Here is a 24,464-nt window from a genome sequence, read left to right as displayed (position 1 = left end):
TAAATCAGTCTAAAAGGTCCACTTTGTTCGGCGCCGGCAATTAGAGCGGGGGTCTCGGACAGTCTAGTCGGGCCGGGGCCCGCTGCGTGTCTCATGCATTATAGGTACGCGACGCGCGTCGCCGTCGCTCGGTCCCCGCCCGCTCCACCGTCACGCCGCCGTCACCGCCCCCTGAGAGCGGGGCGCCCGCCAAGGCCGCGAGGGCCGCGAGGCGAGCCGTCGAGCGGGCGGAGCGGCAGGGCGCGCTGCGCCACGCGCCAGACCGGGCCGCTCAAAACCAGGAAGGGGAGGGCGCTGAGAGCCTGACAGCCCTCTCCCCGTGCCGCGCCGTGTCCGGCGTGTCACCGCCACGGGGCCGACGGGGCCGACGAGGCCCGAAAAAAGAAACCGCTCGACGCTGGCGGCGTTGAATTACGCGCGAGCGTTCGCCCCGGGCCTCGCGGCCGAGCGCGTCGCGTTGCGTCCGTTGCACCCACCGCGGCGGCCTCGCCTCGCGCGGTCACGGCGAGAGCGAGGGAGATGCACGCCACGCCACGCCACGCCACGCCACGCCGCACTTTGTCACACACGTGCAAGACGGCCGCGGCTCGGGCGGCTCGGGCACGTAGGCCGCCCCTCCGCCGTCGCTCGCTTGGTGCGATACTCGGCGCGCGGACCCCAGAGCCTTCGGCGGTCACCCAGCCAGCGACAACGCCAGCGCCGTGTGTACTCGGTTCCGCGCCGCCGGGCAGGCGGGCAGGCGCCAAACTTGACGTTGCGAGGCGACCGACCAGGGCGACGGCGACGGGGCGCGACCACCAAATCGTAGCCAGCACTGTCTACAGCAGTGGCGTGGCCGCGCCTTGCCAAGGCAGCGCCAAGGCCCGCCGCCACTCCGCGCTTTCCGGGTGCCAATCGAACGGGTAACAGGTGCAGCGGCCGTCCAGGGCCGCGACCGAGCAAGACCGAGCCAGCGCTAAGGTCGTCCAGTCTGCCCAGGCCAGGCACGCGGCACAGTCAGTCCAGCCCAGCCAGAGCCCAGCCCAGCCCAGCCGCGAGCCGGCCTGGTGATGGCCTGCCTAGGCCTGCCTAGGCCTGCCCGGTCTGCCGTATGCATTCCGGCTGGAGCAGCGCAGAGGCTGGAGAAAGAGTCGAGTGTGCAGCTTCTCCGGCTGGAACAGCCAAGGCGACCAAGGCTGCCTGCGCCATGCAGCACATCACCGCAGCGCAGCCCCGGCGGCCCCGGCCCCGGCCTCCCCGGCCCACCGCACTTCACCACGCCAGCTGCAGCACCTGACGCTGTCCAGGCTGCAGGCTGCAGGCCGCAGGGCGCAAGGCGCGGGGCGGAGAGGGGAGCCCCGCCCCGCCACGCCCCGCCACGCCCCCGCCACGCCCCGCCACGCCCCCGCCACGGCTCAGCCTCGCTTTGTTTTCGAAACGTGGCAACGCTGGAGGAGGGTTGCTCGGAGCTCTCGGAGCTCGTCGTGCTCTCCGTCCGTGTTCCCAGCCAGCAGAGCCAGGCAGAGCCAGGCAGAGCCAGGCAGAGCCTGCAGCAAGCGACGCGTCCGAGGCGCGTCTGCGGCGTCTGCCCCCACCCACTCCCCCATTCGGCCCATTCGGCCCATTCGGCCCATTCCCATTGCAGCGCGCGGCGAGCGTGGCGCGGTGCAAGCTTCACAATCTTCACAGTGCCTGTGCACGCCTCTGCTACACAAAGCGCATTCTAAGACCTGTTACAGGCCTTGCCGAGCCTTGCAGGCCCACACGGCGCGAGGGCAGAGTGAGCCGTCCTCGCCTTCGCACAGTGGCGGTGCTAGAACGCGCATCTTACCCTCAAAAGCGGCGGCAGGGCGGAGAGAAGCCCGCAGCGATTCGCGAGAAAAATAAACACACACACAAACGCACCGCGGCACAAGACCCACAAGACCACACTCCAGACTGGCTGTCTCCGTTTAGCAGTCTGCAGCAGTCAGGGGGGCGGCCCCAGCCGCTGCCGGGGCGTTGCGCGTCCGCGCGGCAGCAGACTGACTCACAGAGTCGTTTCCGTCGCTGTCTCTCTCGCACCTACAGGGATGCCCCATCAAAGCGAGAGACAGAGCGACGAATACGACTCTCGGAATCAGTCTGCAGACGGGCATGCCTGTCTAGCGTTATCTAGCAGACAGGGCGAACACAGTGGAGTGGAGGGGGCGAAACGGCAAGGGCTCCAGGCAGGTCAGGGCGGCCAGCACAGCCGAATGGGGCCCAGGCGGGCCCGTCCAGGCCCTTCAGGCCCTCATGGCCCTCAGCCGCCCTCGGCCCAGGGCTAGAGACGAGTCTATTTATAAGCAGGCGGACGGGCCGACGGCCACGCAGGCCAGCATGGCCACCACGGCAAGGCCTGTCAGGCCGCCACGCTCAGGCCGCGCCGGCAGGGCACAGGTAGGGGGACTCGTACATCTGGAGCGCCATGGACCGCATCTCGCATACCAAACCGCCAGGCCGCCAGGCCGGCAGCGTGACGCACGCACACGGCACCGTCACACGCGTCACGCAACGTGACACGCACGTGTCTCGACACACGTGACCCGGCCGACGTCCGACATAAAACCCGGTGCGCTGCGCGCCCCGCATCCGTGGAGATAACGATACGACGTGTAACGCCGTGCGTGACAAACGCGTCACGCGTAACGCAGGGACATGCGACGTGACGCGAAAACAGCGACGGGACAAAACCGCGGCACGACGCGGCGCGACGCGGCACGCAAAGCGATCCTGACGGTGCAGCGCTTGCACCGCCACTTGCCCGCTAAATATACCTCGAGGAAATGCCCGCTCGCTTCCTCCCCACCCCGCCCCACGCAGAGTTGTGCATCAAGCCCGCGCGGCGACGAGCACGGCGACGACGACCGAAGGATGCACACACAGACAGCCGGCTCCACCCGACCGCCTTGAAGCAGGGCATCACGCACAGCGGGTTCCGTAAGCAGCAATTAGATCCCCGGCCACGCCGCGCTCGCTGTGCTCGCCGCCAGCATGTGCCCGGCGCGCCGGCGAGCCCCACGAGGGCCTCACCGCCCCGCCCCGCCCCGCCCCGGGCCCCGGTGGCGACAGGGCGGGACAGTACCTTTGTTCCCCGCCTCGCAGCTGCCTCTGATAAAACAACCATCGCCAAGAAACCGGACCAGACGGCCGGGCCGGGGCCTCGGCCAGGGCGGCACAGTGCGGCCACGCCAGCATGCACTGGAGGCAGGCAGGCTGGCTGGCTGTCTGCGTAGGTGGTGAAGCAGCGAGCCAAGCAGGCTGCTGCAACCGGCCCTGCCCGGGCCCTGCCGCGGCACCAGCCTCCGCGCCGCGACTCCCTCCCCGGCCCTTCCAACTTCGCTGCCAGCCAGCATGCGCTGCGAGCCGCGAGCCCTGTCTGCTGCCCAGCTGCCACTCGGGCGTCGCCCGCCCCGAGTGTACACACATGCACACACGCACCTCGGAGCCGAGGCTGCCAAGGCCGGGAAGGGAAATGATAAACGCCGCGACTGCCGCGTCATGTCTGGGGGCGGCAGTGCTGCGGCAGTGCTGCGGCAGTGCTGCTGCTGACCTGGCGAGACGCGACACCAGCGAGAGGCGACACCCCACCCCGACACCCGCCGACGGTGGCTGTGGGAGCGGCAGCGAGGCAGCGAGGCAGCGAGGCACCGCGTGTGTGCAACGGGGCAGCCTGGCGCGTCCGGACGCCCACGCCGCGCGCCAAGGACGTCGCCGTCACCGCCTCCACCCTCGCGCCTCGCGACGCCCGAGTCAGCCGGTGACATCACGGCGGCGCGCTGGTGCACTTACGGTTCCGGGAAGCCGCTATGCCGTCAGGACTGTCGGGACGCACCACACTGCAAAGGTCTAGGTCGGGCCGCGGAGGGCCGCGGTGCCGCCAGCGGCGGTGCGATACCACCACAGCACGGCGGCGGCGGCCTTCAGGTGGCTCCACCCGCCACCAGCCGGGGCGCCAGGGCGCGGCCACGCAGCTGCATCCCAACCAAAGTGGGCGCCACGCCCCGCCACGCCCCGCCACGCCCCGCCACGCCCCGCCACGCCCCGCCATGTAGCGTTGCGATGACGCACTTTGTTTTCTCAGGCCGAACAATGAGGCACGGCACGGCACGGACTGTACCGCCGCACCGCAAACCGGCAAGCAAGAGCACGGCGGAAAATAAAAAGAGACTCGACGCCCACGGCCCCGGCGGCCCCGGCGGCCCCGGCGGCCCCGGCGGCCCCGCGACCGCAACTCTGTGTGCAGACTGTACGCATGTGGGGGCCCCGGGCCCCGGGCTGGGCCGGGCCCCGCCGGGGCGCAGGGTCGCGGCGCAACGAGCGGCGCAAACAAGAAAGAAGCGCGCGGGGAAAGAAATGGAGCAGGCAGGGACGAGACGAGACGCCTTGTCGGCCGGGACATCGACGACGACGACGACATCGACGGGCCGAGTGACAGAGCCAAGTGAAAGCCGCGGCGGCCACTGCACGGCCAAGCTGTGCCTCCCGAGGCGTCGGCGTGTCGCGTGCGGGGCCTCGTGGAGGAGGCCCTGCAGGGCAGCGACGCGATGCACCACGACGGCGGCCTCGGCCAAACTCCGGGCGCCGAGAAAAGGGCCGTCGGCGTCGTGAGTCGCGTCCGCGTCGCGTCGAGAGGCGCCGTGAAAGCCTCGCCGCTGCTGCCTTGCTGCTGCCCGCCTACAAGAGCACTCTGCGGCATGACAACGACAACGGCGGGCCGGCAGAAGCAGAGGCAGCACAGTGGTAGGCTGATTCCGAGAGACGCTTTCGTCGCTCTCTCTCTTGCACCCAAAACGCAACGCCCTTTGAGAATGAGGGAGACAGAGCCATGAACACGACTCTCGGAAGTCTGCTGGCAGCATGGCAGCAGCCGAGAAAGTCCGTCACCAAAACGGCGGCGGCCAATCTGGGCACCGCCACCAGTGTGCCACCACGCTCCCACGACGGCGAGGCGACGGCGCCCAGCTCCAGCCGCCCGTCCAAACTCGACATTTCGCTGTGCTCCTGCAACGACCACCACCGCAGGGCGCGGGCCCACGGCCTGGCCCACGGCCGCATTCGGAAAAGCCTTTGGTGGGCTTCGCTGCTCCGCTGCTTCGCCGCTCCACCGCGTTGGGGGAAGTCCGCCCGCCCCGCCAAGTCCCACAAGAAAGGCCACCGTCACGAGCCGCGACCGCCAAGGGCCCGAAGGGCCGCAAGCAAAGCCAAGGGCCGCAAAGCCAAGGGCCGCCGCCCTGCAGGCTGCCTGCAGCCCCACAATGCCCCTCGCCCTCCTCGCCGTTCTGCGGGCCCTTCGCCACTGGACCGCGGCGGCGGCGTGGCCGCGTGGCGTGGCGCCCTTACAAATTCTCTCGACAAACCAGGCGCGCGCCTCCGCCTGCTCCGCCCTGCTTCCGCCCTCCGCGGGAGGCTCTGGCCAGCACTTTGACCCCAGCAGCGCGCCACGCCGCGCCACGGCCTGTGTGCATATAGACTTGACCCACTGAGGCGGCCCAGCCAAGCCAAGCCGTCCGGCCGCGCCGCGCCGGCCAGCGATTTGGACTGGACCTCGCCAACGCCTCGCAGCGCGCTGAATATTCAGGCCGTGGTGGATCTAGGCGAGAGAGAGAGGGAGGGGCAAGCCAGACCAAGCGGCAGGCAGCGGGCCGCTCCCGCCGTCCCCAGGGAGCTCGCCTTTCCTCCCCGTGCAGCCATGGCGAGGACGACGACGAGGAGTACAAGATGATGGCAGTGTACCCAGCACCCAACGGGCGCACACACACGCACTCACACACGGCGCGAGCGGCACGATGCGTCCGCCCTTCCCATTGGCGCGCGGCCCGTTCAGGCCGGTGCCGCACCACACCGCACCACGCCGCACCACGCCGCACCAGCTGGCGGACATGTCACGCAGGCCAGCTGATCGCCTCGGCCGCCCCGTCGCGCCGACCCGCGCCGCCAGCCGCGGCCCTTCGCGGCCCTTGGAGTGGAGGCACCGCCAGGGCACCGCGCCCTCCGCTCCCCTCCCCTCCGTCGGCGGTGCTGCACCGGGCCCGGGGCGGCGCGACGCGGCGCGACGCGACCGACTGCATGGCGGCGGCGTTGCCATGACGACGCCCGCGCCGCGACGCCGCCCGGCCCGGCCAGGGCCCGGCCCGCGCAGGGGAGGGGAGGGGAGGGCGCCAGCCAAGATGAGACGGCGTGGCGGAGGCGCGGGCGGCGTTCCACGCGCCGTTCCACGCAGTGCTGCCAACAATGACGATGGATCGTCTGATGCCGGCGCCCTCCACAGCCGACGACGTCGCCGTACGGGCCAAACTCTTCCCCAAAACCAGACCCACCGGGTTCACTCAGGCAGCAGCCACACAACCGACACCTGCGTCCAATCCAATCCGATCCCCGCATCCCAGCCCGCTCAGGACCAGGGCTGCCGTCGTAGCTCACCTCGCCGCCCGGAATCGATGGCACGACGGGCGAGATGACGACGGCATGGGTGGGAGAGGCATCGCATGGCGTGCTCGAGGAGCAACAACGCCCACCGACACGCCAAGCGCGAAGCACGCCAAGCCGTTGCGCACATCGCACGCCGCGGCACGCCGGCCGCAGCGGGGCGGGGTCATCCTCATCCTCCTCGTCCAGGCCGGACGGGCCGGCGACCCGGCGCCTCGCCTGCAGGCGGCAGCGCTTTCATCGCTTCGTCTCTCTCGTGCCTGCACGGGAGGCGCCAAGAGTGCGACAGAGGCAGAGGCACGATAACGCCGTCCGGAATCAGCCGGCTGGCGTGCGCCCTGCCGCCCCGCCGCCCCGCCACGGCCCGTAAATCAGAGGGCCCCGCCACGCCCCACCCGCCCCGCCACGCCCCGCCACAGCACGGCCGGCCGGCCAGCCAGGCCAGCCCCGTAAAAGGCTCGCGGGTAATCTCGCGAATGTCAGGCAACTGCACTAAAGGAACGGCCACCCCGCCACGCGGCGCCCCAGATAGAGAGGGCACGGCCAGCGCGGCGTCACGCTAGGTCCGCCGCAAGTCCCTACCCTTCCAGCCGGCCGTGTAACCACCGGCAACGCCCGGAACGCAGGACATACGGGCCGATGATGAGGACGAGGACGAGGACGACGACGTGGTGGGGGTAGAGAGACAACGGCAACCAACGGACAGCTGTCAGCTGATCACATAGATCGAGTCTGCAGGTCTGCAGCCACCCATATCGATCTCGTTGGCATCAACCAAAGCAGAAGCAGCGGCAACCGACGCCACCCCTCCGCCGTCAACCCGGCTGCACCCCGGCCGGCGCGGTGGCGGTGGTGAATGACCCCACCCCACCCCCCGCGACCTGCGCGTCGCGTCGCCGCGTCATCGCCAGCACGTGGTGGTCGTCGGTTGGCAGTGTATGGAGAGGAAGAGAGAGAGGGAGAATCTCTCCTCCCTCAAGCCGGCCCGCGCAAGCCCGACGACGGCAAGACCGCATTTAAATGCCCGCCGGGGCGCGGCTGGCGCGGGGATGAAGGAGAGAGGGAGGAAGTGGCGACGACGCGCCGCCCCTGCCGCAGCGAACGCGGCGAACGCCCACCGGTGTCAAACGCCACGGAATACCGAATGAAAGGAGGCTGCGCCTGATTGGTGGCGAGTTGAAAGGACCCGGAGGGGAAAGGGGCGAAAGGGGGGCAGAAATAAAACGAATCCAGCAACGACCACCACACGCCGCTGCTCCTTCATTTCGGCTTTTACGAGGCAGGAAGCACGCGTTTTCGAAAAGCATAAAGGCGTGGCACGTCGGCGTCGTCCTCCGCCCCGCCAGCGCCGCGGCAAGGTGACGGCGAGCTTGTCCTCCACGAGGCCAGGCGAGGCCAGGCCAGGCCGGCCAGCCCCCAGTGTAGCAGCAGCACGCGCAGAGGACAGTGGCGCGGTAATGAGCACAGCAAGGGCCAGGGGGCCAAGGGGCTCCAAGCGACTCCAATCCCCATTCATTGGCTGGCGGGGAACTCATTTCCCCGGGCCCTTCCCTTCCCTTCCCCTCCCCCCCGGATCTGGGTTAGGTGGCTTCCGGACGAAGCAAAGCAATAGCGACCCGACGCCCGGGGCAGCACAACGTTGGAAAAAGGGGGAGTTGGAAAAAGGGGGAGGGTGGGGGTCTTTCTTTCACTCAAATCCCCTTTCACCCTCCGTTCTGCTCCCTTTTTGATTCGAAGCGAGCGACCGAGCACCCGGCCAGCAGCCCTTGTTGTCTACCTTCTCGATAGCAGCAGACTGATGCCGAGAGTCGTTTTCGTCGCTCTGACTCTCTCGGACCTGTAGGTGACGCCCCATGAGTGTGAGGGAGACAGAGCGAGGAAAACGACTCTCGAAATCAGTACCAACGCAACGCCCTTGTGCGACGCACACACCGCCAGCAGCGACCAGCGGGGACCCTGCCGCCGCCACCCGCCCCGAAATTACACAGACACCGCCACACTCGTTTCTTTTGCCCTCATTTTTCCGTTCCGAGAAAAACGGCGCCGCCAGCCGTCGTCGTACAGCAGGTCCACACTCCGCTCGGAAACGGCAGGCCGGCCGGTCGGCCCCAACGGCCCCAGCCAAGGCCCCAGCGTTGGCAGTGTGGTGGTCCGCGCGCTTGCTTATAGCTGTGCTGGTTCCGCCCCGCGTGATTTACAACCCGGTTTGACACGACGCGCTGCGCTACGCTCGCTACGCTCGGCGTCGCCTTCCCCACGCTCTCCTTACGCCCAAACCAGCCGATTCCGGCCGGCAGCAGACTGAGAGTCGTTCTCGTCGCTCTGCCTCTCTCCCACCTACACGGGACGCCCCTTGCGTGCGAGAGAGACAGAGCGACGAAACAGACTCTCGAAATGAGTCCGCAGCCGGCGGCACCCTTGCTCGGGGAGTCGCGGCTAACCGCTGCAGCGCATATTTGCCGCTTCCAGGCCTTCCAGGCCGGCCTCAATGGGCACGACGGGCAGGGCGTGGGAACCCGACCAATGAATGGGCCAAACACACACACACATGCACTCACGCGCGCGCGTCCGCGAGCGGCAGAGGGCGGAAACTCCACTCCACTGCAGACTGAGTGGCGGGGCGGGGCGGGGCGGGGCGGGGCGGGGCCGAGCCGAGCCAAGCCGGGCAGCGCGACCCGAACAATGGCGGACCTGCACGACGGTATCAGCTATCAGCTGACGAGACGGCCCGGGCCGCAGCCAGCCTCGCTCGGCGTCGCTCGGCGTGGACCGTGCAGCCCGTGCAGCCAGCGGCGTAGCTAGCGTAGCCACCGCCGCACTGTAAAAAATCAGTGGTAAATTTGTCTTCCCATTCCGGAGTAAATTTCTCCTCGTGGTCAGGGTATACGCTTCCGCCGATACATGTATGGAGACAAAGTGTTTACGTGTCCATCCGGGAAATTTGCATTGCCATTGAATAAGTAAATTTACTCTGTGGATAGGTAAGTTCTTATTCACGTTCATGATAGTAAAATCACTCATTCCATTACGCTGTGAATATCTGCGTTTGGATGTGCGAAACATCTTCCTCGATCCAAGGGGGTAAATTTACGCACGCGTGGACGCGGTGAATATCTGCGTTTGGATGTGTGAAATATCTTTCTCGATCCAGGGGGGTAAATTTACGCTCGTGTGGACGCGGTGAATTTCTGCGTTTGGATGAGTGAAACATCTTCCTCGATCCAAGGGGGCACGCGCGGACCAGGTTGGATAGGCTGGCGGCGGGCCGGTCTAGTACCGCGCCTCTCCCGACCTTCGCAGGCAAGCGTCGCGGCGCAATGAGATGCGGTGCGGAGTCCGGAGCGAGAGGATCATGGTTCGAGACGCGGGCCCATCACTTCAGACTAAATGGATTTCATCACGTGGGATGTACTCTGAGGTACAGTTGTTCTCTCCCATCACTCTCATGCATACCCTTGGCCTCGTGATCGTGTAAAATTTCAATTTTGCCCCCCGCGAACCCACCTAACATATTTTTCACACCAAAAGGACAAATTTACCCCCGTGGATCGAGAAAACATAATTTACACATCAAAAGGACAAATTAACCCCCGTGGATCGGCAAAGTCACATTTTCAAGTCATGTATGCGCGAATTTGCTCTTACACAGTTTAGCATTTTTTCCCCAGTCATGTAGGGTTACTTTTACCCTCTAATGAGATGCGTGAATTCGCCAAGCCATGGACCGTTGACAAGCGTTGCGCGGTCCAGATTTGTAAATTTACCCTCGAAATTTTTTACAGTGCGGGCCAACGCTCGGACTGCAGGTTGGGTTGGTTAGAGAGCAGCAACGACGCGAGGCCGCCGCAATCTCGCCGAGAAAACCGATTCCGATATTACATAGCTTCGTCTCTCTCGCACTGACGGGACGCTCCGTGTAGGTGCGAGAGGGACAGAGCGACGAAAACGGCTCTCGGAATCAGTCTACAGGGCGGGCATTGCAAGGGTTTCGCGGCCAAGGGGCCCAACTCAGCGCGGCGGCGAATCTGGCGCACGCACCGTCCCGTCTCTCTTGCACCCTGACGGACAGCCCCGCGAGTGCGAGAGAGACAGGGCGACGAAGCCACCGTTCGAAACGGGCCCGGTGGCTGGCCGCCTGTGGGCGTCTCGGATGACGAGGCGGCACTCTATGGCACTGTATGCACGCCACGCCGGCAGCCCCGCAGCCCCGCGCCACGCGACAGGATATCCTTGCGCCTCTAGCACCGCACCGGTACTCTCCGTACGACAGGGGCCGACAGGCCAGGAAACATTTTGCCAGTTTTATAAAGAGAACACCGTTCAGACGCGCGCGGCGCGGTAACCAAGGTGGGGCCCTAGGGTTCTCCAGGCTCACCTGCGCTGCGCGCTGCGCGGCGGACCCGAATCATCAAACGGCAGTGACACTCACCTGCAAACAAAGACAGAGGCGTTAGAGGACCGAGGAGAACCCACACAACATCAAGGCCATGGATCAAGCCCTTCAGCAGGCTCCAGCCAAATACGAGCTCCGCGCGCAGTTCCCGGTGGTGGGTCGCGAAAACCGCGCTCGCGTGCGTGTGGGAGTGCGTGAGGGAGAGAGGGAGGGAGAGAACGGTTGTCGCTGCAGGGTGTGTAACTTTGCCGCTCCGCCCGACACGGCAGCTGGCTGGTGCGGCCACGCGGCTACAACGCAGGGGACGCGAGCCAAGTCCGCGCGGGCAGTGCACTGCCACCCGATGATGTGTGCTCGTGCACGACCAAGTGCACGACGGCGACGTCGCCCCGGTGCCGCGCTCGCTGCGACGCCAAGGGTCTGTACGTATGTACAGCCACACGGCAGCGGACGACGGACGACGGCCACCTCGTCGACGAGAGGCTGCCGCGGGGTCCACAGGTCGGCGACGGAGGCCCCCGTCCACCGCGTCACAATCGATTGGGACTCCCCGACGCCCCTCCCCGGCCGAGGCGCGGCGGCGACGCGGCGGGCAGGGAGGCCTGCAGGGAGGCCTGCAGGGCCGAGCCTCACCGATGGACCACCCCAACCCCCAGCCGACCCCAACCCGGCCCCGGTAGGCAGTCACGCAGGCAGATCGCAGTCTCTCAACGAGAAACAACAAACGGGGCGACATTTATTTACCAGCAGAGAGTCCGTTTCGTCTCGCTGCAATTTCCAATTGATTTTCCCTGCAGCCTATGAGGCTGTCTGCTGTGCACCGCCGCCCGCGTCCACCCTGCCCGGCCCGCCGCACTCCCAAATCAACCCTCCCAAAAGGGGAGTTGATAGTGGCGGGGTGGGGGTGGCGCAGCGACGGCGTGGCGAGGCGGGGCGTGGCGGGGCGTGGCGGGGCGTGGCGGGGCGTGGCGGGGCGTGGCGCGGCGGTGCATGGGGGGCGGGCAGACGGGGTCAACATCCTGCCCGGCCCCTGCCCCCTCCCCCCTCTATTCCTCGTACAGAGCGCGACGGACGAACGGGGAGGGGGGCAATGGGGCTCGCCTGGGGTGCGCTGTGTGAGCCGCACCTCCAACACACACTCACACACACGCACACCCATACGTGCAAACACGAGGATTAAATCACTTAGAAACGAGTCGTCGCGCTCCTCCTCGACGCAGTCAACCTGTGCCGGTGCCTCGACTCGCGAAGCACGCAAAGCGCGAGCCATGGTGTGCGATCACCCATTAATCCAATTTGACAGCAATAAGGCGGGGCGGGGCGGGGCGGGGCGGGGCGGGGCGGGGCGGGGCGGGGCGGGGCGGGGCGGGGCGGGGCGGGGCGGGGCGACGCCGCGGAGCGTGGCATCCGGTCTGGTCTCCAGAGCACCATAAACTTCCAGGCCGCGGCGTGTCGCGGAAGAGCAGGCGGGCCGGGCGCACCGGCAGACGGCCGGGCGTGCGGCGGCGCGGCGGCGGCGGCGTTCGGCGACCTCCAAATCCACGACTTGACTCGGCCGGCGTCGAACCCGCGTCCCGCCAGGCCCCGCCAGGCCCCGCCACTCCAATCAGAGCGGCGGGTCGGCCAAAGTGGACGTGCCTCATCACCGCGGGACACTCCAAGCGCTCCAAGCGCCTAGGGCGCGGGATTCAAAGAGCCGCACGAACGCGTCCGGACGGCCCCTTCCGAGGCCCCGACCGCGGCTGCGCGGCGCCGCCACGACGCTCGGCCAGACGGACGTCACCCCGGCCGACGCCCCGACGGCCTGACGCACGGCGGGGCCTAGGCCTACGCCAGCACAGGCTGTCCGCCTGGCTGCCCCTGAGCCTCCACCGAGGCCTCCACGGCCCAGCACTGCACAGCACCGCACAGCAGCGCACAGCACATGGCTCCGGTCGTCGACTCGACTTGACTCGAGAGCGACCGCCGCCACTTGTTTTGCGTTTTCGCGTCGCCAAATTAATGCACCGAGCAGCGAGGCTGGGCTGGCAGGCTCTTCAGCGCGCTTCGGCACCGGGCGAGGCACCGGGGCCACCGCGTGTGCTGCGAGTTTGCGAGCTCATTGACAGCGACTCGCGCCGCCGCGTATTGCCATCACATCACGCCCCGCCCCCTGCCCCCAACGGAGGCTCTTCGATTTTACCCCCAGGGGAGGGGCGGGCAAGTGCCCCCGTCGAAAGGGCTGGCTGCTGGCTCCCCCCGCGGCGCGCCCCGCCCCGCCCCGCCCCGCCCCGCCCCGCGCTGGACCGTCGCGTCGCGGCCCGTCCTTCTGAAGGGCACAGCGCCCCCCTCCCTCGCGCCGCGCCACCGGGCTGCCACTGACCTCCGCGCGAAACAGCGCGGCGGGGCCCGCGCGCGGTCCGGGGCGTGGCCAAGGCGGGCCTCACATCGTACAGCCCGCCGCCGTGCTGCCGCGCCGCCGTGCGGGTTGACATGTTTCATTCAAACGCCACATCACGCCAGCAAGCCGAGCATGGCCGGGCGTGGCGGCCGTGCCACCGTGACCCTGTCGCCAGGCGAGCCCCGCGCCCTCTCACTTCACGACCAGGAATACGTCAATGAGAAAACGAGGCCAAATGCTGATCAAGGTCCCGAAAGCCCGTGTCGCCGACGAGGCCGCTGCGGCCGCGGGCCGAGGACACGCGGGGTGGCGGCCGACGGCGGGCCGACGGCGTCCTCCGCGGCGGTCGTCGTCTACCGGGCGACAAAGAACGCGCGGGGCGCCGCGGGCTCGCGGCCGCGCGAGTCGCACGTCGCCGGCCAGCGCGCGGCACGGCCGGGCACGGCGATACACAAACAAAGACAATCCCGCCAACGGCAAGGCGAGGCAGGCGAGGCAGGCAAGGCCGCGGCAGCGGCAAAACAAAAGCGGAGCCGCCAAGCCGCGGTGCAGTCCATCTCATCGATTAGGTTTGCAGACGAGACGCACCGCGCAGCACCGCGCCGTCCGTCCACGCGCCTTTGTGCTGCGCTATGACGTCACGCCACTCGAAGCGACGCAGGCAGGCAGGCGGCGGGTATCAGATTGGAACAGAGAAAATACGTTCTGAACGCGGCGCCGCATTCGTTCCTCGTTGGCGCACTCCAACCTGGATTTCATTTTCGTTCCCGCGAGGTGAAATCCATTACCGCGCGACACGGCGGATTGCGGATTGCAGCGAGCAGCCCGGCGGACTCATTATGGGCGCCCACGCCCAGGTCTCTGCGATCCGCGGCCCGCGGGGCTGCGGCGGGTGCGTTGGGGAGAGGGGGGGGGGGGGGCCTCTCGCGCGCTGTCTGTACTGTTAAGTGCCCGCACCCCATTGTGCGCCAAGTGCGCGAAACCGCGCCGAGGCACCGCGTATGCACTGTTTGCAGGCACTCCAGGCACGCCCCCTCCCCATCGCCCGTCCACTTCCTGCGAGCCCTGCGCTGCGCTGCGACGCGCTGCGACGCGGTGGAGTGGCGGCGGGGAAGGCAGCCTGGCTGGCCGGGCTCGGCACACCTGACCGCACAGCGCCACAGCGGCGCAGGAATAAAATAAAATAATACAAAACTGAAAAATGGTTGGCGACGACGACAATGATGATGATGCACCGAGAGGAAGAAAGCGGTTAGCTGCACGCCATGGCTGCGCCGCTGTGGCTACGCCACCGACTCGCCCCGACATCGGCAGGGAGGCGGAACAGCGGGACCGAGTGGCCGAGGCGACGAAATGGCTCAACGGACCGATACCCACAGCGTGCCAGGGCAGCCAGGGCAGCCAGGGAGGGCATGCCATGCCATGCCATGCCACCACAGCCAGGCTCCACTTTTACAAAGCGGACACCTCCCTTCCCCCTCCCTCGCTCTCAACGCACATTACGCGATGAGCTTCCAAGCCGAGAATCGAGCAAGGTTCGATCCCGGTCCGCCCCCGCAGCCCTGCGACCAGCCTGCACCGCCCCCTCTCTTCAAAACCTCCTCACAGTGCGGCGCGGCCCGCGGGGCGTCCGGGGCGTCAGTGCCCTGAGGTTGGCGGCCCCCTCTTTCCATGCCGAGGGGGCCTGCCCGGCGCGGCCCGGCGCGGCCCGGCCGTCGGACCCGCGTCCCGAGCCGCGGCGGGGCGCGGGCCGGGGCCGAGGCCGGGGCCGGGGCCGGGGCGGCCTTCACAGCCCGACGCAGCGTGGCGCAGCCCAGCGGAGAACTCCAAGCCACTGACCCCTCGCTTGCTACCCGCAGAGAGCGGCAAGCAGGCGGCAACGAACGGCAGCACCGCGACTCCAGCCAGCCATCCAGCCCCGCCGGCCCCGCCAAGCCGCCAGCCAACGGGGGCCGTACGGACACACGGCTGCGCGCTGCGCGTGGGCGGCGGGCGGGCGGCCCCGACGAGACCGAGACCCCACCCCAGCCCGTCTGGGGCCCCCGGCCGCCCCCGGCGCCTCGCTCCCGGGCTGGCTGCGAATGAATGGACAGCGCGCCTTTCATTCGTCGCGTGACTCCATCTCTCTCGCACGACGGCGTGCCACGGCGTGGCCGAGGCGCCGAGGCGTGGCCGCACCCCTCTGGAGACAGGCCGGCTGGTCGCCGCACCTGAGACAAGGCGAGTCATAAGCCGAGTACGTTGCGTCATCGCGACGGTGGCGTCCGGGCCCCGGCAGGGCCGGCAGGGCCGAGCCGAGGGTTGGCAGGGCGAAGGGCCGAAGCTGGGCCGAATCGAGACTTGTGCCACAGTGTGCCACAGTGTTCCACAGGCCGGCCGCCAGCGCGCCGTATGGAACAGCAATCAATGAATCACCAGTGTGACGCGTCGCCGTCCGCGGTCGCCGTCGTCGTGAGTCAGACGGGCGCCGTCGGCCACCCCGCCGCCGCACCGCGACAGCTCCTCAAATGCAACTCGTGCTAAAAATCGAACGGCCCGTGCGCTCGTCCGGCTCGTCCCTCCCAGGGCTTGTCCCAGGGCTTGTCCCAGGGCTTGTCCCAGGGCCCGGGCGGGCCGCAGTTCCGCAACACAGTTTGGCCTTCGACGACGCCAACAACCTCTGGCAGGGAAGCAAGTGGCAAGCAAGCAGTCGCTGGCGTCTTCCTTGCGGCGTCGTCGCGTCGTCACACCCGCCGCGCCCCGCCCCGCCCCGCCCCGCCGCGAGGGGCAAGGCAGCATTCCAAAACAAGCGAATCTCGACGGCGGAGACAGGTTCCAGCGCGGCTCGGCCGCACACACACACATGCAGCGTGCGTGTGTGTCGCTGAGTTATCTTGCCATCCTCGCCAGCCTCCTGCACTGCGGACTTGAACTCGTACTGCGGCCACTGCCGGCCGCTGCCAGCCATTCAGGCAAAATCCCTTTGCCGAGGGCCCTGCTGCCTGCTGCGCCAGTGCCACCGCTGCGCGCGCTGCGCCCCGCGAGCCACAGCGGGCCGCCCCGACCGAGCAGCCAGCCGGCAGACGAACAAAGGCTCGTAGTCGTCTGGGCCGTCTACTCGACGGGCGCAGGGGCCAGGGGGGGCCAGGGGGGCCAGGGCGGGCCAGGGCGGGCCAGGGCGGGCCAGGGCGGGCCAGGGCGGGCCAGGGCGGGCCAGGGCGGGCCAGGGCGGGCCAGGGCGGGCCAGGGCGGGCCAGGGCGGGCCAGGGCGGGCCAGGGCGGGCCAGGGCGGGCCAGGGCGGGCCAGGGCGGGCCAGGGCGGGCCAGGGCGGGCCAGGGCGGGCCAGGGCGGGCCAGGGCGGGCCAGGGCGCCCAGGGGGCTGGCTGCCTTACCTGCCCGCCAGGTGGCTGGCCAGCCCAATGGTCCTGATGGCGAGACGAAGGCGAGACGCGAGAAATAGTTAGGAGGTTAAGCGCCATAAATGTGCAAAACATAATCGAAGCGATTTTTTTGCGGGAATCGGTATATTTTGACCTCCTCTTTCATATGAGTCGAGGGGTCACACTGGGAAATCGCGGGAACACCCCGAAAATGGGGGTTGCATATCTGCACGGGGCACTGCCACATTTGGCATTAAAATAGGTTATAAATCGGAAACTATTTGACGCAGCGTCGTGGTAAAAGCTGCGAGGCGTTCAGAAAACACAGGAGATTGATCCGTATCAGTTTGAGCCCTCTGTTGTACAATTTGTGACTTACAGGGCTGATAAAGTAATTTAACATCGCCGTTCAAAACATGAAAAATGCGATTTACTCGAAATTTTCCAAGTTAAATGTATGGATTGATAAGCACCAATAGATGCGCGCTTTCATTTGGGTTAAGATCAGCGTTTGAAATTTGGGGGTCGTCGCTTTGGATTTCGAACGGCAACGCTTTGAACGCCGCCAGGCGGGGTGCGCGCGGCTGCGCGCGGCACCCGGCGGCCAGTACTGCGGGGTGCCTACCCGGTGTCCCCGTAAGGCGCCATGTTAAATTCATCCCTTTATAACTTTTTCCCTAATGCATAAAAAAGTTCCTCATCGGGTCACAAGCCTGTTTTGGGGGCTCAACTATGCATGTGCGAAGGGAAATCGCGTTCGGAAGTTTTGCCGTACGGAACATGTTGGCTGGCCGTGCCCGCGGAGGGTCCGGTGTTAAGTGAAGTCAATGTTCAAATCTTCCAAATACGATTCCACTCGGCACATGCATAGTTGAGCCCCCAAAACAGGCTTGTGACCCGATGAGGAACTTTTTTATGCATTAGGGAAAAAGTTATAAAGGGATGAATTTAACATGGCGCCTTACGGGGACACCGGGTAGGCACCCCGCAGTACTGGCCGCCGGGTGCCGCGCGCAGCCGCGCGCACCCCGCCTGGCGGCGTTCAAAGCGTTGCCGTTCGAAATCCAAAGCGACGACCCCCAAATTTCAAACGCTGATCTTAACCCAAATGAAAGCGCGCATCTATTGGTGCTTATCAATCCATACATTTAACTTGGAAAATTTCGAGTAAATCGCATTTTTCATGTTTTGAACGGCGATGTTAAATTACTTTATCAGCCCTGTAAGTCACAAATTGTACAACAGAGGGCTCAAACTGATACGGATCAATCTCCTGTGTTTTCTGAACGCCTCGCAGCTTTTACCACGACGCTGCGTCAAATAGTTTCCGATTTATAACCTATTTTAATGCCAAATGTGGCAGTGCCCCGTGCAGATATGCAACCCCCATTTTCGGGGTGTTCCCGCGATTTCCCAGTGTGACCCCTCGACTCATATGAAAGAGGAGGTCAAAATCTACCGATTCCCGCAAAAAAATCGCTTCGATTATGTTTTGCACATTTAGCCTTTTTTCTGGCGCTTAACCTCCTAACTAAAAGGGCACGAGGGGCGAGGGCAGCAGGTAGCTGCGGCTGCTGCGGCCCTTCAACCCTTCAGACTGAATCCCAGAGAGGTTCCCGTCGCTCATGGGGCGTTCCGTGAAGGTGCGGGAAACACAGGGCGACGAAAACGACTCTCGGAATCAATCTGCTGCCGGCGCGGCGGGACTCAAACCCAGGGTCTGCAGCAGCCGTTGCAGCGTTACAGGCGTTGCAGTGCAGGCCCTCCTGGCGACGCTGGCGACGATGCAGCCGAGCCGCGACCTTGCCATTCGCGCGTCTTGTGAAAGAAAAAGAAAAACGAGCCACCGACTCTCCTCCAATCCGCCTGCGCCTTCGCCAGCCTCCGCCAGCCTCCGCCAGCCTCCACCAGCCTCCACCAGCTCGCTTGCAACGCCGCCGCCTCCACGGCGCCTCCGCGGCAGGCGGGCAGGCGACAGCTCGCCGCGGGGAATGCCATCGCCATCGCGCAGACCGTTTTCGAGAAAGGTTTTCGTCGCTCTGTCTCTCTCGCACTCATAGACGCCCCGTACAGTATAGGTGCGAGGGAGACAGAGCGACGAAAACGACTCTCAGGATCACAGACTGCCGACTGCAGGAGGGCGGGGGCAGGCGGGGGCAGGCGGGGCGCAGTGCGTCCATACATATGTAGGCTAGGGAGTGGGCGACGCCGCCGCTAGACGCCGCCGCCAGCCCCGCCCCGCCCCGCCCCGCCCCGCCCCGCCGCAAGGCGCAGTGACCACGTAGCGTCGTCGGCGACGGAACGGGACGTGTGTGCACTGTGCACTGCAGTGTACTGCCTACATTGCTGTGCATGCCCGTGCAGTGGCAGTGCCCTGGCCGTGCCCTGGCCGTGCCCTGGCCGTGCCCTGGCCGTGCCCTGGCCGTGCCCTGGCCGTGCCCGCGGACACCAAGGACGCCCGTTCGGCCGTTCGCCCGTTCGGCGTGCTGCCGTTCAGCCAATCGAGACTGCGCGCCGAGTGTCGTTCGAGCACTTCGTGCACTTCGTGACGCCACCGCGACGCCTTGCGCACGATACCCATACCATCCGGGGCGCGAGCTAGAGCGAGCATGGCTCGAGCTAGCAGCCAGCGCGCTGCGCGCTCATGACATGACGCCCATGACGCCCGTGCCGTTGCCGTTCGTCTCGAGCTACACTGTGCACGGCTGCACCACGGCTGCACGGCGCACAGAGTCGTGCCGAGCCGAGCGAGCAGCCAGCAGAGCCCGGCCGGGGCCAGCAGGCTTACAGCAGGCGGCGGGCGGAGCCGAGCCGAGCCCAGCTGGTTGCGTAAGCAGTGATGGATATCCCATACGACGCCATGTGAGCCATGTGCGCTGAGCGCTGTGCGCCATGAGGCGGCAGGCGGGCAGGCGCCGTTCGCGTCGGCCCACACGCAGTGCATGCAGTGCACGCAGTGCAGTGGCCTAACCTAGCCTAGCACCACCGCGACCCCAATGGGAGAGACAAAGACAGTGGCAGGGCGCAGCAGAACCATTTCGAGAGCCGTTCCCGTCGCTCTCTCTTTCGCACTCCTCCGGCGTCCATAACGGAGCGGCAGAGACAGAGCGACGAAAACGACTCTCGGAATCAGTCTTCTAGCTGTCACTGAGGATGCTCTCTGTTCTCTGATGCGCGGGGCCGTTCTACGGTCCCCACGGCCACCAGGAGACTGACAGGCATGGTACACATGAATTAGATAAGGGGAAAAACAAAGTTCAATCTTCTGTTCTAAGGCGTACAGAACGTTTAAACATGGCACAGCACGCCTACATAGAAACTCTATTGAATCACAGAAGACTCCCAAATTGAAAGATTGCAAACAAGTACACCAGCCTGTTGTCAGTACGATAACAGGTGCTTCTCACAATAATGCATCAACAAAAGCAACAGAATCCATCTCTAACGAGATCTTTTGCGACACACAGCTGTTGCCTCCACAAGGTGGAATGACCGATGGTTGGAATTCCCTCCGGCAAAATGCCACACCCAATTAACCAGACGACCACTCGACAAACCAAACCCACACAATATGCAACACACAGTGAGTCCGGATTGGACAGGGAAGTGAAGCGCATGCTTACCATACTACTCCGAAGGCTCCATATCCAATGGGCCTGTCCGGCTGGACATCCTGCGTGTGAGCAGCAGGGGTGGCTGGCTGGTGGGACGAAGGCTGAGGATGGTAGAAGGGCTGGGCCGCCGCCAGGATAGCCTGTTGGTGTTGGGCACCACCCCCGCCCCCTTGCATCATAGACACCGACATGGAGTGCCGAGTGTGGCGCGAGGGCCCGACCACCGCCATCAAACGGCCGCGGACGCAGACGACGCGACGCACTGGCACTGGCTGGCTTCTTGTTGGTTCTGCCACCGGTCACATTCACACAGATTGGGGTGCAGCGGCCTCCGCACTCCGCGCCCACACCATCGGCAATCAGCACTTGGACGCACACTCGCACAGCATCGAGAAGGGTACCCTAACCACACTGGCACGCACTTAAGTTGCAAACAAAACAAAAAAAAAATACTTAAAAAATTTAAAAAAATATATTTAAAATTCGCGAGTGTAGCCACATTTGTTGAGATGTATTTCACTCGCTCTTAACGAGTCCGAGGGCAGATAAATCCAATGTTGATGCTGCAGTTGGTTGTGCCAATCATGATGGGGTTAGGTCTGCCCCAAATACACGTCGCGTTGATCTTCACGGGCAGTCCACGGCACAGTTAAATGTAGAAATAAAAACTGTCCACAAGATGGTCAGAGTTACAGGATCTGAGGGAGTGCCACAGACCCAGTCCAGGGAGTATTTGTGGTCAAGTTATCAAGCGAGCACTGGGAACGACGCGGTGTCGTCCCCAGCCGATGGCTTTCAGCCGAACACTGAGGATCTCTCTCTCGCCTCGCTCTCGCTCGCTCCGAGCGAGCAGAGCAGAAAGAAACTTGGAGCGCAGCGGAGAGGGGAGGGGGGAGGGGGGAGGGGCGAAGGGGCGCTGCTGGCGCCACCGGTGGTGGAGTGGGGAAACAACGCTACCCAGAAGGCCAAAGAAACGGTCGTGCATCCAGAATATATAGGATAGTCTATATCCGAGTCACCTGTACCAACTTGCATAAGGTGAATTTATTTGCTAGGCGTCGTTCATAGTTTTGTAATTCTGCACAAATGCTTCTTTGTGTTATCGTGTTGTGCTGTGTTGAATCCTTTATTTCATTTCTCGTCTCTTCTTTTCTCAAAACGCTCTCGGAACATGGAAGTTAGGTGTAGTGGACTGACCAGGGAAGTGGCAGAGCGCGCCAACTAAGAAACCGCGACCGAGCCCGTGATTCCCTGGATGACACTTGTGCTATTTCATTCTCGGCGATACCCCTTGATCATTGTGTATTCCTCATTCATGTACTTCACACATACCCACTCCCAACATGTCCTTCCAGTAATAAATGTCGGTAACTTTTGAAAATGTGTTGGGGAGCAGGTTGGTCAGCTAACATGTCTCAAGGTAAAGAAGGAGATAGTTTTATTTCCACATTTATTGTCGAATCTCAAATTTACTGACTAGACAGGTTTTTTCTTCCACTGTGCAAAGACAACTACAACACCACAATAACACATGCAGTGTTTAGTGTCCACAACCTAAACAGCATTGCTACAGACATTTTCTGCAGATTATTCAGTTAACCACATGAAAAAGCTTCTCATGAGGCATGCTTTAATTGTGGAAAGTTTCCATAGGAAACCAGCAAATTAAAAAATAATGGCATGGGTTCTAGGTCTTCAAAGAACAAGCAAGATTACAGATCTATTTTTAATTTAGCTTTATACAGCAAATAAAATCCAGATGATTGCATTGAAAGCACATATGAAGTACGGGTTGGTATTACCAATCTAGCGACTAGTCCTTTACACGTGCATTCCAAACATTTTAGAATTGATTGACATGGATAAGAAAAGTGAATAAAAGTTTAGTCCTTGGACTGCATGTACTTGATGAGGTCCACAACACGGTTGGAGTAGCCGTACTCATTGTCGTACCTGTATTAACAGAAACAAATGAAATTTAAGAACAAGCTTTACAGAGTACCTAAGTAAAAAGTATTTAAGAACCACCCATAATTACCATGAGATAAGCTTGACAAAGTTGTTGTTTAGGGAAATGCCAGCAGCAGCATCGAAGATGGAGGAGTGGGTGTCACCAATGAAGTCAGAGGACACAACCTCTTCCTCAGTGTAACCAAGGATGCCCTTCAGGGGTCCATTGGCAGCCTCCTTAACCTTGGCCTTGATGTCATCATAGCTGGCACCCTTGCCCAACCTAAATTTAACAAAAAAAGACCCATTAAGCACCAACAAGGAAACAGTTAAAATTACATTTCACTCTTTAACAGATGGATTGGAAGCAGGACTCACCTCACGGTGAGGTCAACAACGGACACATTGGCTACAGGCACACGGAAGGCCATACCGGTCAGCTTTCCGTTCAGGGCTGGAATGACCTTGCCGACAGCCTTGGCAGCGCCAGTGGCAGCAGGAATGATGTTCTGGGCAGCGCCACGGCCATCACGCCACAGCTGATGCAATGGAAACGAAGTCATGTAAGCTTTGGTCTTGATCAGTGAAAATTTAAAAATACGAACAGCACAAATATGTTACCTTGCCAGAGGGTCCGTCAACGGTCTTCTGGGTGGCAGTGGTGGCATGGACAGTGGTCATGAGACCCTCAACAATGTCAAAGTTGTCGTTGACAACCTTGGCAAGGGGAGCCAGGCAGTTGGTGGTGCAGGAGGCGTTGGAGACAACCTTCATGGATGGCTGGTAGGCCTCAAGGTTGACACCGCAGACGAACATGGGGGCATCAGCAGAGGGGGCAGAGATGATGACCTTCTTGGCACCACCCTCCAAGTGAGCCTAGAATTTACAAAGATACTGGTTAGCCACTATACACACTGACAGGTGTGGAAATCAGAGCCTGAAAGTCTACTTACGGAGGCCTTCTCAATGGTGGTGAAGACACCGGTGGACTCAACAACGTACTCAGCACCAGCCTTGCTCCATGGGATGGCCTTGGGGTCACGCTCCTGGAAGACCTGGATCTTGTTGCCTGTGATATCAAATCCAGAAGAGTTAGTGCAAAGAACTGTCATGTTTATCGGCATGAAGACACCAACAAAGACTCTCAAATACCTACCGTTTACAACAAGGCAGTTGCCTTCAGCCTTCACCTCACCCTTGAAGCGACCGTGGGTGGAGTCATACTTGAAGAGGTAGACCATGTAGTCTACGCCGATGAAAGGGTCATTGACAGCAACGACCTAGCAAAATAGATAGTAATTAAAAACGTAGCATAACTTCATTCATGTGACATCCAGGACTTCAATCAATGAATGAAAATCTCCAACAATAAGAATCTTACCTGGGCACCCTTCTCAATGGAAGCCCTGAGGACCAGGCGGCCAATACGGCCAAATCCGTTGATTCCGATCTTGGACATGGTGATTTAGTTGTCTGAAAGCAGTAAAATGTCAGTGTTAACAATCAATCGGATTGCATCATTAAAAGATTGCTCAGATCTAACGCATACGCTGACCTAGCTCAACGTTCGTTACGACCCTAGAAAATTCCAATGTCAAGGACAACTTATCAGATGAGAATCCTCTGGCAAAGGTTAGGGAATGCGGACCTTGACGTGACATGTGGCACTGACACGCTAATTGCGTCAGCCTGTCTATACGAATCGAGGCAGGCCTTCGAGACCAGAAAGTAAGGCCGAGTAACCCTTTAACGCGTCCCAGTTTTCATTTGCCCGCTGGCACCAGCCAGCACAGAACCGTCCGAGTACAGTGTCAGACGGAAGGACGATCCAAGGTCACGTAGGAACGAGGCTTACGACACGGCGCGTGGGCTGGTGAAACCCACTAAACTCACTTCCAGACGCACCGAAACGTTGTTTCACTACTAGTCTCTGTCACAATCGACTCGACACTCAAGATTCCTACCCTTGGACAGAGCGATATCGACCGGTAACACCCTCGCCACACCGGTCGAAAGCGACAAGGAGCGATCACGAGAATGCCCCACGGATACGGCGAGTGACAACCCTCACTCGGGCGTCACATCGACACAGCGGTGAAGGGCGGCGTCAAAAAGGGGGCCAATGCTAACTATTTCAAAGTCAATATCGAAACGGGTTGACACGGAACGGGACGTGACCACTCACCTCGGGTGGGTGTCGGCTGAGTAGTAGGAAGGACGAGCCGTGCTGTGACCGCTGAGTGCTGGCTGGCTGGCACCTCGCTGCTGCTGCTCTGCCAGGGAAGGGTAGCAGTGGTGGGGGAAGTCACGTGACCGCGAGGCGAGAGATGTGCCCGAT

General features: G+C 63.2%; 2 protein-coding genes across 4 annotated transcripts in view; both read right to left on the bottom strand.

Moving 5' to 3' along the window:
* Positions 1–21,011, bottom strand: part of LOC117650908 (serine/threonine-protein kinase NLK) — a 54,708-nt gene extending 33,697 nt beyond the window's left edge. The window contains exon 1 of one of the 2 annotated variants that reach the window (XR_004588071.1): positions 20,186–21,010. Coding sequence is in view for 1 of the 2 variants with exons in the window: in XM_034394553.1 (XP_034250444.1) it covers positions 20,186–20,406 (221 nt within the window). In the remaining variant the exon portion in view is untranslated. Of the gene's footprint in view, positions 1–20,185 lie in introns of both variants that reach the window. The other variant, XM_034394553.1, reaches the window with a different exon arrangement.
* An 877-nt stretch (positions 21,012–21,888) lies between these two features.
* LOC117639079 (glyceraldehyde-3-phosphate dehydrogenase 2) lies at positions 21,889–24,462 on the bottom strand. Of its 2 annotated transcripts, none has more exons than XM_034374467.1 (8): positions 24,312–24,462; positions 23,508–23,599; positions 23,283–23,406; positions 23,080–23,195; positions 22,748–23,002; positions 22,505–22,665; positions 22,215–22,409; positions 21,889–22,129 (listed from the first exon to the last, which is right to left on the bottom strand). In XM_034374467.1, exons 2-8 carry the CDS (start codon positions 23,583–23,585, stop codon positions 22,060–22,062), a joined length of 999 nt encoding a protein of 332 aa, XP_034230358.1. In that variant the 5' UTR covers positions 23,586–23,599; positions 24,312–24,462; the 3' UTR covers positions 21,889–22,059. The 2 variants fall into 2 exon arrangements, with proteins under 2 accessions (XP_034230358.1, XP_034230359.1); XM_034374468.1 differs by lacking the exon at positions 24,312–24,462 and adding an exon at positions 24,091–24,115.
* Between the last annotated feature and the right edge of the window lie 2 nt (positions 24,463–24,464).

Source organism: Thrips palmi, unplaced genomic scaffold (assembly GCF_012932325.1).
Source record: "Thrips palmi isolate BJ-2018 unplaced genomic scaffold, TpBJ-2018v1 HiC_scaffold_10, whole genome shotgun sequence".
Taxonomy (NCBI): domain Eukaryota; kingdom Metazoa; phylum Arthropoda; class Insecta; order Thysanoptera; family Thripidae; genus Thrips; species Thrips palmi.
The sequence above is the reverse complement of the archived record's forward strand: the minus strand, read 5'-3'. Positions and strand labels throughout refer to the sequence as shown.

Bases quoted from the DNA above. Each gene is read 5' to 3' on its own strand.
- LOC117639079 (XM_034374467.1), bottom strand. From the start codon at position 23,585: ATGTCCAAGATCGGAATCAACGGATTTGGCCGTATTGGCCGCCTGGTC. The intron at 23,196-23,282 runs GTAGGTATTTGA...TTGATATCACAG, and splicing joins CAACTGCCTTGTTGTAAACG to GCAACAAGATCCAGGTCTTC. The intron at 23,003-23,079 runs GTAAGTAGACTT...TGTAAATTCTAG, and splicing joins CCACCATTGAGAAGGCCTCC to GCTCACTTGGAGGGTGGTGC.